Source organism: Homalodisca vitripennis, chromosome 4 (genome assembly GCF_021130785.1).
Source record: "Homalodisca vitripennis isolate AUS2020 chromosome 4, UT_GWSS_2.1, whole genome shotgun sequence".
In the NCBI taxonomy this organism is placed as follows: Eukaryota; Metazoa; Arthropoda; class Insecta; order Hemiptera; family Cicadellidae; genus Homalodisca; species Homalodisca vitripennis.
Genome location: NC_060210.1, coordinates 8007311 through 8026559, shown reverse-complemented (window position 1 = coordinate 8026559; position 19249 = coordinate 8007311). Strand labels below are relative to the sequence as shown.

The 19249-nt window shown below is 32.0% G+C and overlaps 1 protein-coding gene across 3 annotated transcripts in view; it reads left to right on the top strand.

Annotated features, from left to right (window-relative positions):
- Positions 1-19249, top strand: part of LOC124358920 (mitogen-activated protein kinase kinase kinase 15) — a 75730-nt gene that overhangs the window by 49487 nt on the left and 6994 nt on the right. For all 3 annotated transcript variants that reach the window (XM_046811177.1, XM_046811176.1, XM_046811179.1), the window contains 4 exons: positions 4952-5198; positions 10160-10318; positions 12857-12962; positions 17629-17824. In XM_046811177.1, the coding sequence (XP_046667133.1) occupies positions 4952-5198; positions 10160-10318; positions 12857-12962; positions 17629-17824 (708 nt within the window). The remainder of the gene's footprint in view (positions 1-4951; positions 5199-10159; positions 10319-12856; positions 12963-17628; positions 17825-19249) is intronic.

Below are 19249 nucleotides of genomic sequence, written 5' to 3'. Positions count from 1 at the left end.
GTCATTTTTAAATCGAGCCAACCACTCGTAGACCTGAGTTTTCCCCATAGCATCATCTTTGTAAGCTGTATTCAACATTAAAATAGTTTCTGCAGCATTTTTACCAAGTAAAAAACAAAATTTCACAGCTGCACGTTGTTCACTTAAACTTGCCATGACAAAAAAAACGAAACAAGAACAAAACAGGGTTAGCAAAAAACAGTCACTACAAATGAACAGAATGCACTAGGACAACGGAACTGGGGTCACTGAGCTCGCAATGGGTTGCGCGACACACACACCTAGCGGTAGGAATGTGTACTACACGCTGCCGGCTGCCAGCAATACAATTCCGGTTACTTTTGGGTACCCCCTCGTATCATTATTGTTTATGAAAAGTTAAAATTCTTACTTTTAGTTTTTATTGTAAAACTATGAAATGGATATAATTATTTTATGCAATTAAATACCAACAACTAAACTAAAGTTTAACAAATGAACTCATGTGCCATTACGATCTGCTATGTATGGTAGATTAATAATACTACAGACATAAATTAACAAGATGTTGAATGTATACAAATAAAACTAAAGAACATCCCAATATGGTAAATATGACAATAAATCAAAATGGACACCAATCGCGGTCCAAAGTTCTGGGAAGCCCAAATTATATAAGTTTTTAGGGATGTATACTGAAGACCTTACTAGATACAAGAGGCCTTCTGCCTCCCTATCATGTATGCTGATGACACCGTCCTGATCACTAACAACAGATCAGTTGAAGCATTGGAAATATCAACCTACATTGCGATGAATATGGCACATGAATATTGTATTAATAATGACCTTGTACTTAATGAAGACAAAACAAAACAACACTGTCAATAGGGCGAAATAAGAATGATGTATCTGACCTACCCAACTTGCAATCTGTAACATCCATTAAACACCTGGGTTTAATCTTGGATGACCGGCTCTCATGGCGTAGCCAAATCGACTCCTTATGCCAGAAGCTGAGTTCCTCTCTATTTGCTCTGAAAAGACTCAAAGCAACCTGCACCAGTCCAGCGATTAAAACTGCCTATTTTGCTTTATTCGAGACCCACATCAGGTATGGGATAATTCTTTGTGGTGCCTCCTCCGCCAGTAACCTCCAGCGGGTGCTGGTACTCCAGAAGAAGGCAGTTAGGTGCATGGCCAGTCTTCAATATCGTGAGAGCTGCAGGATTGCTTTTAAGCAATTGGGAATTTTAACTGTGACATCTTTATACATAATGGAAGTCATCCTGTATGCCAGTAGCCTTGGGTTGCCCAAGAACGCCAATGCTCACAACCACAACACCAGATTTGCAGATGATTTTGTCCTTCCAGCACACAGAATGAGCCTTTTCGCCATGAAACCGTCCTACGCCAGTGCAAGGCTGTACAATTTACTACCACCTGAAATCAAGAAGGGGAATCACATTTCCTTAAAGCAGAGACTACGTAGCTGGCTCATGTCCGAAACCATCTACAGCCTGGATGAATTTATTGAGAGAGCAGGGAGTGCACATCTCAGATGAACTTTTCCAAAATTGCTCTACTTATCTCTTCTAAAGTTTATTTCTGAGTTATGACTGTTTTAAATATTTGACGCTATACTGTTCTTTACGATCATGTAAATAAAGAGATTTATCTATTGTCTATTGTCTATTGTGTTCATTTCGATATGTGATACCTCTCAATATTTAGTGGTATCAATGTTTTCAATATCGCAGCTCTGTTTACTCCATCCCAATTACAGTAATTTGAAAACAATGTATTACCAAATTAGAATTAAATCAACACAAGTACTTAAAACACATTTAGATATTCACAATATCATAACAAGTGATGTGTAAAGTTGAATCTCAAATCCACCGAATTCTCTAATAAGTTTATTTGTGGACAACAGCTGATCGGCCGTACGCAAATTACTGATTGCTAAAACACATTATTGTTGTACTTTCTGTATAAAAAACATTGGTAGATAACTAAATTAACAAATTATCGTTGTCTTGGAAATAATATTTAAACTTAAAATTACAATTCCGTCTATAGCTGTGTCAATGCGCGGATGCCCACTGCACGGCGGTAAACAGACGTTTGATAGTTTTGTTTATCTTGTAATTTGTATAGTTGTACAAATATGTCCTCTATAAGAATATATGTATGTTTGTATATTAAAATGTTTGATCAAGGCTAAGAGTGGTTTGGAATTCTTGGCTGCCACTCCTACTTACCAGATTTGCTTTAGTGGTAACAAACCAAAGCCATTTAGCATATTAAATTCTAGTTACAAATGATTTAGTGGTATTTTACGATCCATAATAAATGTGTTTAAAATTAGTCAACTATAGTCGAAGATTTTAAGATAGTAGTGGTAAAATGAGAATCCAATGTTGTTTAACAGACTAGAAAAGTGTAATTTCTGCAGTTTTATGTAAGTGGTAACTGGTGTTTCAGCAAAAAAGGCAGATTACATGATGACTGCAGCAAATATGAAATCGATGCTTGTGTTGTGCTGTGAATCTCGCTAACAGTTACTGCTACCGCATAATAAATTGCTAGTTTTGCATCAATGTTGTAATAATTGTTTTGACAATTGCATGGTTCCTGCAAGATTATCTTGATTTTCCTTCTATAAGTAAAAGAAAAGTGTCGGTATGGCTGTTAACCCTAAGAGTACAGCCAACAGTCGTTCAACTGTTTAGGCAAGAATACCTTAGTTGAAATTCATTGTCGCCATTTAATTCCAGCTTCTTTGAGAGTTTTTTGTTGTTTTCGACAACTGGCTTGTATACAAATACTATAGCGTTTAGTGGCGTTAGGGAACAACACGTAATGTGGAAAAAAGCAGACAACCATTATTTATGTTTTAGTCTATTCATCTTGTATGTAACATAATGTTGTAACATAATGTTTCATTGTGTCATGGTCATATTTTGGTGTTAAAAAACATATTTAACCCTTCATTTTTTCTACTGGGTTCTTTAACATGTATTGAGTGGGAATGGTCAGGTATCATTTGTATGAATAGAATAATAAGTAGAAAGCCATAAGAGGTCCCTTTAGGGTTTATTACTATAAAAATTAAACTGGTCCCTTAGAAAATGTCAACATTTAGATTACTGTATAAGCCCCAATGAATATTAAGTACCTTTTTCAAGGTTATTCTACAATATATACTATCTAGAGAAAGAGATATATTTTAAAAATCTAAGACTCAGTTTAGGTTAATTCTTGTGGTTTTCATAAACCGTAAGGATTCATTTAGACTTTGGAATTATAATTTTTTGTCAGTTGGAATTCAGATTTTTTTTATTATAAACTTTTGCTTTTAATAATTTAAATAATTGAACATTTTGGCCAATAATATGTATTTTAATATAAAAGAAATTTTAATTTCTTTTACAATTTAATTTATTATTAAATGCGCTTTTTGCCGGTTAACCCTTTTAGTGCTATAGCGTCTATGTCGTAGACGCTGCGTTTATGTCGAAAAGTGCTAGCGTCTACGTCATAGACGCAGCGTATTTTTATATATATTGGTTCAGTTTATGCAAGTTACTGGCTGCAAACGATCACAGTTCATCCAAAAGCCATAGGGTAACGATATTTGTATATTTATTTGCCGACGACCAGCTGTTTATACGTCAATGACGTGAAATAAAAAGATCAGTTCGGATGTTTACGTTGCGAGCGAACTGACGCTGTGCTTTGTTTACTCTGTTTTATATTATTTTATCCATTAAATTGTATTATAATTGTGAAATACTACTTCATTAGTATTCCAAATCATTGCATTACTTCATTTTTCATTTGTGTTATCCGTGTGTGTTATATTTTACTAAGTTACAATGTCTAATAAGAACATTGCAGGTTATGATTAGTTACTTCACCTTTTTTATAGTTTTATTACTGAATAAAACAATTATTTAGGTAAAAAAAGTGTTAACTGTGTTTGAATTTCTTTTTTTATAAATAATAATAAAGTTAGTAAAGCATTTATGCTAATTTTTTTCTTGAGCATTTCAAACATTAGGCCTATATGTAGGGCAAAATTTGGCGCAGACAACTTATTATATTTTTAATCCACACTTCTTATTTGTTGTGTAAAAATAAAATAAAATATATGTAATTTGTTTAGTTTTAGTTGCTCTGTCCGATGGTAGTCTCAGAAAAATAATATAAAATTGTTTACATACTAAAATTGTATGCCAAAGTGAAAAAAAATTGTAAAAAACATTTATATTATAAAGAACATTTTTTTATAACAATCCAAATATGTACAAATGTATGTTTTTTATTTATTTCGGTTTATTGTTTAATTATCTTCAATACAAAAAAAAATTAATAAGATATGACCTCAAATAACGAAATAGTAAGGGATTTACTAAAACTCTGCATATGCACTAAAATGAATAGCACTCTTGGGTATGGCAATGCGCCAGACCCCTTAGCACTAAAAGGGTTAAGGCATCATGAGTTATTATTAACAGAATAAATATTTGTTTAAAATAGGAAAAAAAAACATATGATAAAATAGTTAGAATAAAACTAATTGTAAAGACCAAAAAGTAATAAATATTATAAGTGTTATGTAGTAAAATAAGGTTTGCAATTCATAATTCTTGAATGGATTTTGTCTTTTACTAATGGTAGAAAAATGATAATGTCTAATAACTGATGATGCCTTAACCAGCAAAAGCGTTTTTAATAATAAATTGAATTGTGGAAGAGATAAAAATGTTGTTTATATTAAAACCTGGTGACTTCCATCAAGCATACAAAGCAGATAATGAATAATATGTATGTTTATCATTAGATTAGTTTCTATCACATATACATTAAAATTTCATTACAATACGTGTAATTTCTAGTATATACATTGAGTAGTGACATGTAACAAAGAGTTTGACTTGTAAAAGTTTCTGTGTGACCCTGACAGCCTGTCGTCGATGACCACGGACACGGACGGTGCCGATGCCAGTCTGACACGCCGCAGCTCCAGTGGGGGACTGTTGTCTCCCGAGGTGGCAGGAGCTCCGGCGGAGCATGATGGCTTCTACATGCTCAAGAAGGACTCTCAGCGTCGCACCACACTGTCTCGAGTGCTCAGCCAGGACCAGGCCAACATCTGCCAAGTGTGGTTGTCCAGCGTTCGCCAAGACGTTGCTGACTCTGTCCTCAACATGGTGTGTACACCAACAATATTTTATGCTATCATTTTTGCCTACTGAAAGTCCTGGAAAATGTAGATTTCAACATCGATTGGTATACTACTTGAATGATCTATAGGTAATTCCGTTAGCAATTCCAAATGTAGTTGTATGACAGCAGCACGAAGCCTCCATGAGAGCAATGATAAGGTGATGATTTTGTTATTTAGAAATAATTATTGTATCAGTTTTTAACTTTGTTTTTTATTATAAATGTGTTTGAGTGGTAATTTTAATTGTTTGGATTTTAAGTGTTAGCGTTGAAGGTCTTTTGTCACACTGTTGTTACTTAATTGTTTTTTCTTCCTGTTTTGTGTATTTCTGTTTGATAAATTGTGTATTTTATTTTATCACTTTTTAATTTTTAACACTAGAACAATGCTTATCTTCAGATCACAAATACATTAACCACTTAAAAGAAAATAATTGTATTGTAATGTAGTATAATAATATGTTTTTTTATTTATAGTACAGGTTTAATATGTTCATAACAATGCCTATTTTACATGTGTATTTATCAAAATCAAAATCAAAATGTCTTTATTACGTGAACATTAAGTACAGTAATTTGTCAAAAAATAATACATAATGCAAAGTTAGATAATTACAGTTTAATAGTGTCCATCATTGTGAGTTTAGGAGGTTTATGCTTCAATTTTTAAAATCACGTGGTTCCAGTGTTAGCAGATTCCAGGAACTCTTCAATGGTGTATACAGGTCTCTTCAGCAAAAACTCTCGAAGTAGGTTCTTTAGTCTGTTTCCTGTCAGGCTGCGCGAGGTAGTCTGGTAGAAGGTTTTTAAATTTTCCGGCCAATGTATGAAGGTTTCTTCTCGTATAAAGCTGTCCTGTGTTGAGGTAGGGTGAGCCTTGAGGCATGGCGTGTGGGGTAATTATGGAGGTCCATGTGAGTCTGCAGATGTAGTTTATCTACGTGCAAGATGGCTTCATAAATGTAAAGTGCAGGTACTGTAAAGTATGCCTAGGGTCTGGTAGGCCTGTCGGCAAGTTTGTAGTGGCTCAAGGTTTTGCAAGGGTCCTGACTGCCTTCTTTTGGAGTACCAGAAACTCTCTTGAGGTTTCCTTGGGAGGTTCCCCAGACTATAAGGCCATACCTAATGTGAGACTCTATTAGCGCATAGTAGGCTATTTTTTTGCCGCTTCCAGAGAGCCTACCCCATTTAATACGTTTAACAACGTAGATGCCTGTACTAAATTTTATTGCATATGTTGTTTACATGATCTGCCCATGTGAGTCTGCTATCGAGAGTTACTCCCAAAAACTTGATCTGGTTAGCCACTGATATATTGGGAAAGCTTGCTGGTACCTCTTTCTTCCTGCTAAAGTGTACCTGTGTAGTTTTGTCAGGGTTTATTGCTAAGTCATTTAATTTACTGTAGATTATGGCGCTTTCTAATGATGTGATAGAGTTACTGTACAATTGTTCAGCTGTGTCATTTCTTAGAAGAAGAGTGGTATCATCTGCGTACATTATGCAGCAGCTCGTACTTTCATTTTGAATTAGAGCTGGGAAGTCGTTAGTCAGCAGAATAAACAAAATGGGTCCCAACACAGATCCCTGTGGGACTCCTCTAGTAATTGGTTGAGGACAAGATCTGAACATGCTAGTGACGCCAGATGTAGTATGCTGAATATCCACAATTTGGGATCTCCCTTTGAGATAACTATCAAACCACTTGTTTTCCAGACCTGTTACTCCCAAAACTGCAAGTTTTTTAGAGATGAGGCTGTGTCCTAAGCAATCAAAGGCCTTACTGTAGTCTAGGAATAAGGCAGTGACAAATTTGTCCCTCTTCTATGCTGTCAATTATAGATTCGACCAGACTTATGATGGCAGATAAAGTAGATTTTTCCCTTCTGGAAGCCATGCTGGCAGTCAGTAATTAAGTCCTGTTTGTGTAAGATGTGTCATTAGTCCTCTTCAATACTATTTTTTTCAATAATTTTTGAAAACGTTGATATTAAGGAAATGGGTCTATAGTTTTTTGGGTCAGTTTTTGGTCCTTTTTTGTGCTGGGGATAGACCTTGGAGACTTAAAGCTTTGTTGGGAATTGGCCCAGGGAAAATGATTTATTTATAATTGATGCAAGAGGATGAATCAATTCCACTGCGCAATGCTTTTACAACTTTTGATGAGTATTCGTCTGTACCACTCGATGATTTGTTTTTTTAGGTTGTTTGTATTACTTGACTTACTTCTTCCCATGTTGTGGCGGTCAGATCAAATGGTTTGTATTAAAGGGTGGTTTAAGAGGTTTAGGTCCTATTCTAATCTGCTGTCTCCTGGCTGTTGGTTGTTTTGCTGTAATGTCACTTCTGCTATCTGAGTAAAGAAAGTGTTTAGTTGTTCAGCTACCTGAAGAGGATTGTCTACCACTGCATCGTCAATGTTTAGCTTAGGACACGTTTTGCTAAGTTGTTTGGCATTGGTCTCTGTATGTATTATGTCCTATACAGCTTTGGATTTGTTGTCAGATGTCATTATTTTTCTGTGTATTTGCATTTTGTGTTGCAACATCCTTAGTTTTTCTGTCGTACTTCTTTTTTATGTTTACCATAGTTTCTTTATCTTGTGCCCTTCCGGTAATTTCATAGGTGTTTGAGGCTCTTAAGTAGGCAGCTTTTTATCTCAGCTGATTCTTGGTCATAGTAGTGAATTGGTTTACTCTTAGTTTTATTTTTGCTCTTCTTGTGAGGGCAGGAGATGTCAAGGGCAGTTTGCAGCACTCCTTCGAATATGTTATATGCTGTTTTCCGCATCTTCAGCATTATAGACAGTATCCCAGTTTTTTTATGGAAAGCAGTGACTTGAGCTGGTCAAGGTTTTCTCCTTCCCATTTGTCGCCGAAGAGTTTGCGTGTTGTCGTCATTTTTACAAAAGTCCAGGCTACATATTTGGGCGGTAATGATCCGATAGTCCAGTTTTGTAAAATTGTTGCACTAAGGTCATGTTCTGGAATATTAGTGCATATACAGTCAATTGAAGTGCTTGTGTCAACTGTAATGCGAGTTGGTGGCAAAGGGAGCCTTCTTATGTTGTGTGTTGCCAATTCGTTGTCAAACATCAGGCTGTCCGGGTTGTTGGGTTTTAATTCTGTCAATGTTTATGTCTCCTGTCCAGAATAAAACGACCTATTATGTGCTTGACTATTGTTCCAGAATGTTTGATAGGATGTCCCAAGCTATTTTGAATGTTTTATCCCGGGAGGGCGGTATATATACGCCAAGGAGAAAGAGATGCTTCCCCTTTGATTATAATATGTGCCATTGCAGCCTCAAATAGTTTTTCTTCGCAGTGGTTACTCATGTCTATGGCAATAATGCTTCATGATTCTTGATCAAGGGTGATTGGATCTTAGCACCAGCTCCCGATTGAGGCTATTGCTGAGAGAAAATTAATCACAATTGCAAATTAAATCTTTCTTAAAATAGAACTTTAATTCAGATTTTTTTGCTATTTGATAAACTATAAATGGTGAAAACGTAATTACAATTCCTAGAGCTTTTTACATAATACCCATGATTTGTAACTTAAAACACAGAGTAAACATTTTCAAATTGAACGATAAAAAAAATGTTGTCCTGAAAATGCCACAAATTGCGGCATCTAGCATTTTGACCTAGAGTCTTGTCTTCTTTGTTTCTAGCTGTTGAGGTTTAGCCTGTAGGTTGATTGGGCTGTTGAATTTTTAATATAGTGATGTACCAGACTTTTTTCACAAGGTAGCATACTTGCCAATATAGCGAATATGCTGAATTTATTAATCCTATTAATAAACACTGGAGATAACGTACAATTATCTCACCATGACTAACAGCTAAATAAATTCAAACCAAAAAGTAAAAATAAGATTTTATGCTATCTTTTACTGTAGATAGCATAAAAAGGTATTCTACATTCTAAAGTGTACTTAATTATTCGTATAAAACCAAATATGAATGTAATGTGAGTGTTATCTTATTTCAACAAAGTTTTAAAAACAACCAGAAATTATTTTCTTACTTCTAAATCCAATTTTACTTTACCTGAATACTTCTTGTTTTTAAATCTTAAAACAGTAAATTCCATACCCAAACTGTTACTCATGTATATTTAATTGATCCAATATTAATTAGCATATTTTAAAGAATTAATAAAAATTCAAATTCTATTGACTATTTAAAATCAAGTAAAAATCATGCGGTATGCAATTCTGTAAATTTTTAGTGGCCTGCTATTACCAAAATTTATTTTAAATAATTAAATTTGAAAGATCACTTATTATTCTTCAAGTTTTTGTCAAACCAGTCTCTAAAAATCTTTAATCTAAAAATTAAAAAATAAATCAAATAAAATAATTAATTTTTGTCTGGTTTTTAATGTGTTTTTTGTCTTGTTATATTTGATCAATAAAGTAGACAAATTCTATATGCTTTTAAAAGTAATTTAAAATATATCATAATAACATCCTTTTCTTCAAAAACATTCGAATCAATATAAAAATTTAAATTATAAATTAAATATTCTAACTATTACAATTTAAGTCTTATACTGTTTTTAAAGTATACAGGTTTTTTGTTAAAATTTGATTTTAAATGCAAGGAAGAGTGGTTTCCTTAGCATCTGTCTGCATCTTTACAAATAAAATAAAGGTATAATTTCATCATTGGTGATGTAATTATTTCAAAAGATATAATTCAGTAAAACATTACTGTAAATAACTGGCAGTGTTATCAGTGTATTTTCTATCCTCATATCCATAGCAATAATGTGAAGATGAGTCTATTATTTCCAGTGACACTGAAACTCGCATGATATCTTATAATGTGAATCCATTGATATCATAAACCGGCAAAATCAGATAAGTGGTGAGTGAACCCATTAAATAAATGGGCTGAGCCGTTGTTACAAGTGTGTGAGTCAGTGATTGTACAGGGCCACCTAGAGACGCTGATGTGTGGTCTGCGGGAGTACATCGCCAACCAGAACAAGGACCAGCTGGAGACGGCCATACACACTCTCAAGGAGGACTTGGAGTTCGATTCTGTCGCCATCAACCAGCTACACCTTGCCATATACCTGTTCCAGGACGCAGTGAGTTGCAGTCAGATCTGTAGTTTTGTTTCGAATAAGAATAATGCTAAGTTAGGAAGTGATTATTTTGGTAGAGAACCAAAAATAATAACACTGTATGGAGTTTAAAATTTCAATTCTACACCACGAATAATAGAATCATATTATGACGCATAAAATCTTATCTGTACAATATCTAAAGAAAAGTAAGAAAAATTTAACGATCACAATTATTTACCTCACATTAAAGTTTTAAGAAAACTTGGTGAAGATAATTTCACAACTTATTCCTGATGTAAACAAATTATTAAATAAAAAATATATTAAAAATACAGTTAGATAGACAAGATAATCTATCATTTAGATTTCACCATGTCCTAAAAAGTATTATCAATGAAACACACTAGAAAATAAAGTTGTGAACATAAAGTATTATAATAGTAAAAGCTGAGCTATATCCTGCTATTTTTTACAAAATTGTACAAACAATAGACAATAGCCAAATATTTACTGTACAATAAATTTTCTGTTATCACATTATAATAAAAAACTGGTACATAGTCAATGATTACAACTACATAACTAACAGAGAGAGATTAACTCTTAATATTTTTAACTCTTGTTTTGTCATTTAAAACTAAGTTTTCTGTGGGGCACGATGATATACCAATTGATATTGTGAAAAAATCTGTTAACTTTATTATAAAACCTCTTGTCCATGTAATCAATTCTTCTTCTTTAATTTCAGGAATATTTCCTGATATTTTAAAAGTTGCCAAAGTGATTCCTCTCTTTAAAAAAGGTAATGTGACTGATCCAGCATGCTATAGGCCAGTGTCATTGCTCCCAATTTTTTCTAAAATATTCGAAAAAGTGGTTTATGATCAGCTTTTAAAACACCTAGAGTCTAATGAACTGTTGGACAAACAACAACATGGCTTTCGTCGTGGAAAATCAACAATAACGGCCGGTATAGAATTTATCCAGTCCATTATTGACTCAGTTGATAAAAGAGAAAAAGTAATTGGGATATTTTTAGATCTTACCAGAGCATTTGATAGTGTCAGTCATGTAAAGTTAATAAGGAAATTAAACAGCTTCGGTATATATGGAAAGGAGCAAACGTGGTTTGATTCCTATTTAACAAATAGAAAACAATATGTAGAAATAGAAGAAACCATTTTTCACAATAAAAATCATTATGTGAGGGCTCATAGATCACAGCTGCAGACACTACGGCATGGTGTGCCCCAGGGGTCTATCCTGGGTCCTCTATTGTTTTTATGTTATATAGGAGGTTTGCCAAGGGTGATGGAGGGGTTGGATGGTGGCGTGTGTCTGTATGCTGATGATTCAAATGTTTTGTTTTCTGGTCAGAAGCTTGAGAATATTGAAATTTCATCATATATTGGTCTAACTAGGATTAAGGATTTTTTTGACAAAAATAATCTTTTATTAAATTCAGATAAATCTAATTATATTTCTTTTTCTACAAAGCAATCCAGATCAAATTTAAACTGTGACATTTTTCTAGACAATGACAGACTTAAACAAGTAGACCACACAAAGTTTTTAGGACTTATAATAGATAAAAATTTAGCTTGGGATAAACATGTAGATCATGTTACTAAGAAGATGTCTACTGGTCTATATGCATTGCGACAAATGGCAAAAATTAGTAATTTACATACACTTAAATTAATATATTTCTCTTTGATCCATTCACATTTAGCTTACGGAATAAGCATTTATGGAGCAACAACAATAAGTAATTTAGATAGGCTTTTGGTCCTACAAAAAAAATCTTTGAGAATCATGAAAAATTTAAGATATACAGATTCTGTTAAACATATTTTTTCTGAACTTGGAATTCTGACAGTATATGGTTTATACATATTTGAATCAATAATTTATGTAAAACAATTTTTTGATCCGATACTACAAACCAATAAACATACATATAATACCCGTTTTAATAGACATGTCGATCAACACAATCTTGAATTTTACAAAAAGAAAACATATTACAGAGGTGTTAGATATCTACATAATTTACCAACAAAATTTATAATGGAAACAAATCTGTTAAAATTTAAAAAAGAAGTCAAAGATTATTTAACTAATTTGTCTCTATATTCTTTTGAGGAATATTTCAATACAAAAACCAATTAATTCATTTAAAGAAGAATTGAAGATAAATTGTTGAGATGTTACGATTGTATATTTTTTTACTTATATTTTAAAATTAATATTAGTATTTAGTTTCATTGTAGTGACGCTATTCTTTGTACCTTGTACATATTACAGAATAAAGTAGTTTGACTATGACTATGACTATGACTATGACTACACTGTTTTATACACGAGTATATATGTAAGTTCCATACCAGATTTTTTTATTCCGTTTATTATAGAAATATGTTTAAGTTACATTTATTGTTATTAGAAAGTGTCCTAGATATGCAAATATTGTTTATACATTTTTCTTCAAAGTGAAAAGTAGTATTGTTGAATAATTACGTCAGTACTGGATTGTGTACTTGGGCTATGTATGTGCAGGTGAACGTAGTGCTGCGTTCACACAGTATCAAGCCTCATTGGATGTTTGCTCTGGACAACCTGGTGCGCAATTCTGTCCAGGCCGCCATAACCGTTCTCTCTCCAGGTGTGTTGCTCCTTCTGTCAGATGTGTATTAGTCAAGTGTGTATGTGGTATTAGTTTGTATTTTCATATATATTTAAGAAATTAAAGTTTAGACGTGTATTGAATGTTCTGCGGCTGAATGGTTTGAGGCAGACTAATAATTTGAAGTGAAACCTCTAGTTTAAATGCAGTCAACCAGTTCATAAAGAAAGATTAGTTCTTGAGTTTTAGATTGATTTCAGTCCACTAATTTATCAATTTCTTGGTAAGATCATTGGTACTCGAATTGAGCCAACTTCTCATGGAAGTGGTGTAGAATCTAGCCAAACGTATTATGAATAGTTCAGTACAAACCATGAACAGATACATTCTATATGTAAAAAGAATGTCACTAAACATGAACAAAGGACTATGTACATTGATTATTCTAACTTTCCATGGATTAATTAAAGAAATCAGTACTATGTGGTGTACATCACCACTTTAAAATGTTCAATATTTATGATTGAAGAAAGGGTAAATAAAATTAGTTTTTGGGATTTAAAATTAACCATTTTAGTGTCAGAGCATGATAAAAAAGTTTGTCCGAAAAATAACAGAGATTTCTCTAAGATATTGCTGAAAAATTCTAAGCCTATTTCAGCGATTATGTAACATTTTACTAAAACATCCATCAAATCAAAACTGTTTTAGATGGGTTCTTAATCCTTTGAGTGCCACAACGTCGCTAATTTTGTCGTTTCGTATTTTGATACTATTTAAAATAGTACAAGATTATTTTGGCCAAATAATCAGCCAACAGTATTCAATAGGATCCAAACTATCGATAAATACGAGTTTTATGTAGTTTCTCTACTAATTTATCTGGGAAACTTATGTTGTTTTTGTACTTATCAAGAGGCTACTATTTTTGGATGAGTTTTCCTTATCGGGGACAAAATAAATTACAATATTAAAAAAAACAGACTTTCTTTAACCTATTTTGGAATTTACAAGTTATTACGACAATAAATGAAAACAAAAACTAAAAGAACAACGTTTTATTATTCAAAAATGTCACGTCTTTCGTGCGTCTTTTTGGAGACGATTTGGCAATAGGAAGTATGACTCTTTGAGTATTTTACGATTCATTACATAAAATGAAGTTTATTTTGGTCCCTGATACGCAAAAAACTCATCCAAAAATAGTGGTCTGCGATAATACCGAAGTACCTATGCGATGATTTTTTTCTTCCAGTCACGTGACGTAGCGGACAAGTACCGTGTTGCATAATGGCCTTTCTTGTTTTTTATGTGCCGATAACCAAGCTTTTGAGTAAATACAATCTAAAATAGCAACTTTTACAATATTTTACCGTGTTTCTTTACAAAAGTAATGTAGTTATATGAGTTGTGGTCCAAGCGAAAAATGTGAATTTTCATAGTAAATATATTAGGGTTATTATTTAGTGAATGTAAAAATTTTATGTAAATATGTTACCAATTTTTTGTCTCTATGTTTACTAGTTATATTTGTTTGTGTTATCTTGGTGTTTTATTAGATTTTTTGTGAAAAGTACACTATTACTATGTAGTTTCTAAACTCTGACAAATGAAGTACAATTTATAAAATGTTGGTACCGAGCAGCATTTTGTTTATACATATAGTGTCATGTTTGTTTTTATTCTAGAATAATATATTATACATGGGTTTTATTTAGAATTATATGGCCCTTATCATGGTATAAAGAAAAGAAATCTTAACAATACCATATACACTCAAATTAGGTTGAAACTGAACTTTTTATAAAAAAGTAAACAAAATTTTATAAATACTGAAATGTTTATATTTTTATAAAGTAAATTTAGTTTGTAAAGATATGTATCATATTGTGTGTTTAATGAGAAAAAAGACAACAACAGAATTATGAAGAACTGTCAGATAGTTATTTTAAAACAGCTTTTTTCCCAAATGCTTAAAAATATGCAAAAAACAGCCTGGCACTTTATGCATATGCCTTGGGACAATACCTGTGGCACTCAAAGGGTTAATTTTTTGTTTATTTTCTTTACAAATAAATGGTTGAAAACACTAAAACATGCATATACTGCTAATTTATTATATTTAAAAACACAAATGGTTCTTACTAAAATATTTTATAACTTTTTTCCAGTTTTGTATGCAAAATAGCACTTGAAAAACTATATTTAAAATCGAAACAACTGACACTATTATGTACAACAACTAAAATTGTACTCATACACATAAAATTATTTTATTATCCACAAAACCGTAAAAATAACACTATTATGAGTGTAAACCTACATTTTTACTTTTCTCGTAGTAGGCCTCATGAGATTCAAACACAGTATATAAAATACACATGCTATCACTGAATAAGTGAAACATCATTTGGAATAAGTTAGCAGAAAAATAATTTTTTTCATAAAAACTATAAAACAAATTTTATATTTATATGTAATTAAGTTTAAAAAAATTTAAATATTTACTTACAGTATATATTTGTATAGTTTTACATAAGAAATAGCACTTATGAAAATATAAATAGATAAATAGTATAAATAGTATGAAACATAATATCAATTAAAAGAGAAAATTAAACTAAATAAAAATATAAAAAGTTTTGATTTAATATTCTAAAAACTAAAAGTTTCATTACTTTTAATGAAAGCAACATTTCCACTCCTGTGTTGTAGACTGAATTTAAACTAAATATCTAATTAATCTTGCAATAAATACTTTTTGTGTAATTTGGATCATTCTGATTGTTTATATAAAAAATGATCATGGTAGAATATTTACTGTGAATTTCCATATACACGTACATTGCATTTTTCAGTAATTTTTGCAATGTCCGTATATATGGACGTTGGCACTAAAAGGGATTTTATCACAAAAATAATATTAGTGATGGGCTAATTCCAAAAAAATTCGATTTTGATATTAAAATTATGGGTTTGATTCCGATTCCTGTGTAGATACTAAGAATATAACCTAATTGTAAAATGTTTTATCATTATTTTTATTAGAGATGGGTCGATAATAAAAAATTAGTTGGTGTCACTTCTTGGTTATGAATTCAACATTGCTTTGTGAATGAATAGTGACTAAGAATAATAATCAAATAGTATTAATTACTAAAGAGTAAATAAACAATTGGGCAGGAGAAAAAGAGTAGAGTTACCTTTACCAGACTGGAGGAATATTTCTCTTCTTCTTCTTCTTCGTAGAGAAATTAAAAAGAACACAATCTCTGAAGATGAAGATGAAGAAGAGGAATATACTTCCATCTGGTAAAAAACAATCCAGTTCTTCCTTTCATATCTAAATTCTCGTACTGAAACCTGACTATTTGCCATCTTTAATCATAAATAGTAACCAAGAATATAATATGCTAAATGGTTTTATCAACATTAAAACAAAACTGGTTAGCCAAAAATGTCAAATTATCCTTAACTGTGATGGAACATTTTAAGTTATTAAGGCACATACTGTGTATCCTTAAAAAGGATGTGTTTATGAAACAAATAATGAGGTAAACAAAAATGAATAAATGTCTGCTATATACTGTAAGCAGATGTCCATGCATAGATGCATCAGACGCATGGCAATGTACGAACATAGATAGATAAGGAAGTATGAACTGTAAGAAAAGTATTTATACAACTATGGTAATTTGTTAATTTGATTATCTATCTAGGCTTGTTTCACCCAGAATGTAAAACAGTATGAGTTTTAACAATCTGTAAATTTTATATTGCCGATCAATGTTGTCCCTCGTAAAACCCAGCAGACTTGGGGTGTTACACAACCATAAATATATCAAATGCAAACTGTGAGCAAAATTTTATTTTTCAAATACGGTAATTATTTTACCTATCTGCATACACAAAGTACAGCAAAAACATTTGGTAACCTGTGTACTTTTGATCAGATGTTGTTTGCGAATAGACTTATTTGAAGATTTAGTGGTTTCCAGATTCAGCTTTGACACAGGAAAAGTTGTGATATTGTGAAATCATGGCTTTCCACGCATATTTTGAATATTTCTGTTTATATTGTGTTGTAAAGTACTAAGAAAATATTAGTATCAGAATCAAGTGAAAAAGAGCCGCGGTATCAAGAATCCTCGAAACCTCACTAACGTTAATAATCAAGGTATTGAGTATCTGAATTGATTCATTGCTAAAAAAGGTGACATTGATTGATTGATGCAATAATTTACTAACTTTGTTAACTATTGTTATACAATAGGTGTAGGTTTGCTTTGAGCCATGTCTATTTAAAACTAGTTAAAAGTAAAAATATAATGGAGTATTTTTTTCTGTCATGGCACTTGCATATGCACACAGTTTTAGGCAGTTATACAGTGTGTTCAGTAAAACTGTTCCAATACTTAGGGATTTTGTTCTACACATAAAAATGAGCAAAAAAGTTCATATGAAGATATGTCCTACAACCATTAGTTTTCTATCTATATGTCTGTATGTGGTTTTTTTAAAACAAATTACATCTTTTGAACCAGTTAAGATAAAGTTATGAAACTTAAGAATTGTATTAACCTTTGTTAGATCTTTTTGAAAATAAAATATTAACAAAAGCCTTTTGCCAGTTTCAAAATGGCGAATGTTAGTCAGTTTTGAGTTATTTTGATGGAATAATTTAAAGTGTTGTTCATGTCTCCAGAGTTGGGAGCCAACCTGATGGGGCAGGAGGAGAAAGAAGTGCCGCGAGGGGGAGTAGGGGGAGATGTACCGTCTGTTCCCTCCACAGTCAACTCCCTTAAGTCCAAGAACACCAGCATCGACAGCTTCGCCAGCAGCATCAAGCTGAGGCACGACTTCCGTGAACAAATGAATGGACTGAGGGCAGAGAACCAAAGGTGAGATTTAATCATATATCTGGTAAAAGGGATATGTGTGAATAATAAATACAGTTTCATTCTGTCATACCTCACAGTAGCAAGCAATTTCCATTTTGACAAAAATGCTCATTTTATTGTCAACCCCTCTGGCTCTGCACAGACACTATTATAGTTCCAACAGGTTGTATTTATCAAATTTAAAAACAAACACTCCAATAATATACTTTTTATTTTTTTGAGGCCTTTCTTGTTCAAGGAACACATCAGATCCACATAACTGAATAAAAGTGGTTACAATAATAATATAACAATTTTGTAAATAAATAAAAACACATCATTAAAAAATACAAGGAGATAATATTCTATCACATGAAAATATGTCTCTGTATATATATTATTTAAATTGACATTTAATTATGTCAAATAAAGTAACTGTGAATTCTGAAAAAGCCCAGGTTCATTATTTACTAGATTATTTTGGTTCTTCTTTATAAAAATTGTTTCATATGCATCAAGGATTTTTTTTATTTTGGATTTCTTTTAATAATTTTGCATTTGAATAAGAGCGTCCTGTTTGAAGTCCATGTTTTGCCATTGCCGATCTTTTATTTCTCCTTGTTGGTATGTTCTGTAGCTCTCTTTTTTAACTTTATTTTTGTTTGGACAATGTATTTTAAATCACAATTGTTACAATTAATTTAATAAATTCCAGATTTGTAATCTTCATTTACTTATTCTTGGGATTTCTTAATATATTCTTTAATTTTATTTGGTAATTTGTAAATACATTAATATTGGCAAATTGTTTATATTACTACCATTATTGTAACCACTTTTATTCAGTTATGTGGGTCTGATTATGTGTTCTTTGAACTCGAAAGGCTTCACAAAAATAAAAAGTATATTATTGGAGTGTTTTTTTATCTATAAAAAATTCCAAGAAAAGAGCTTCTAGAAAGTAGGTTTTATTTATTATTTGTTTTCAAAGTCTATTGACTCTGACAAGTGTAAAATTTGACTTATTATAACATATTTATATGTGAGAAGCACTAAAGCAGTTTACATCCGTCACTAAATCTGTGAAATTTATGCTTATAATGTAATGGAACGGGTAAGAAAGCAGTACAACAATCCAATGAATGTTGAACATATGTGTGTGCCATATAGTCGTGGAGTTGTATGCTTCATTATGGTACATGTCCACAATCAAACTTGGAGAAAAGAAAAAAGAATAAATAAAACAAAAAAAATACTTGTAAAACTGCATTTATTGATAGTTTAGAATTCAAAGAATGTTAAGCTTCAGTTAAATGGGTGAAACAAAACTGTATATATTAAACACGGAAATAGAAATTGTCATAATATTTTACTGCATACAGTATGTTTAACACGTTTGCTGCGGGGGTAACTCTGGTTAGCGCTGCTACGCTGCGCTAGGAGCGG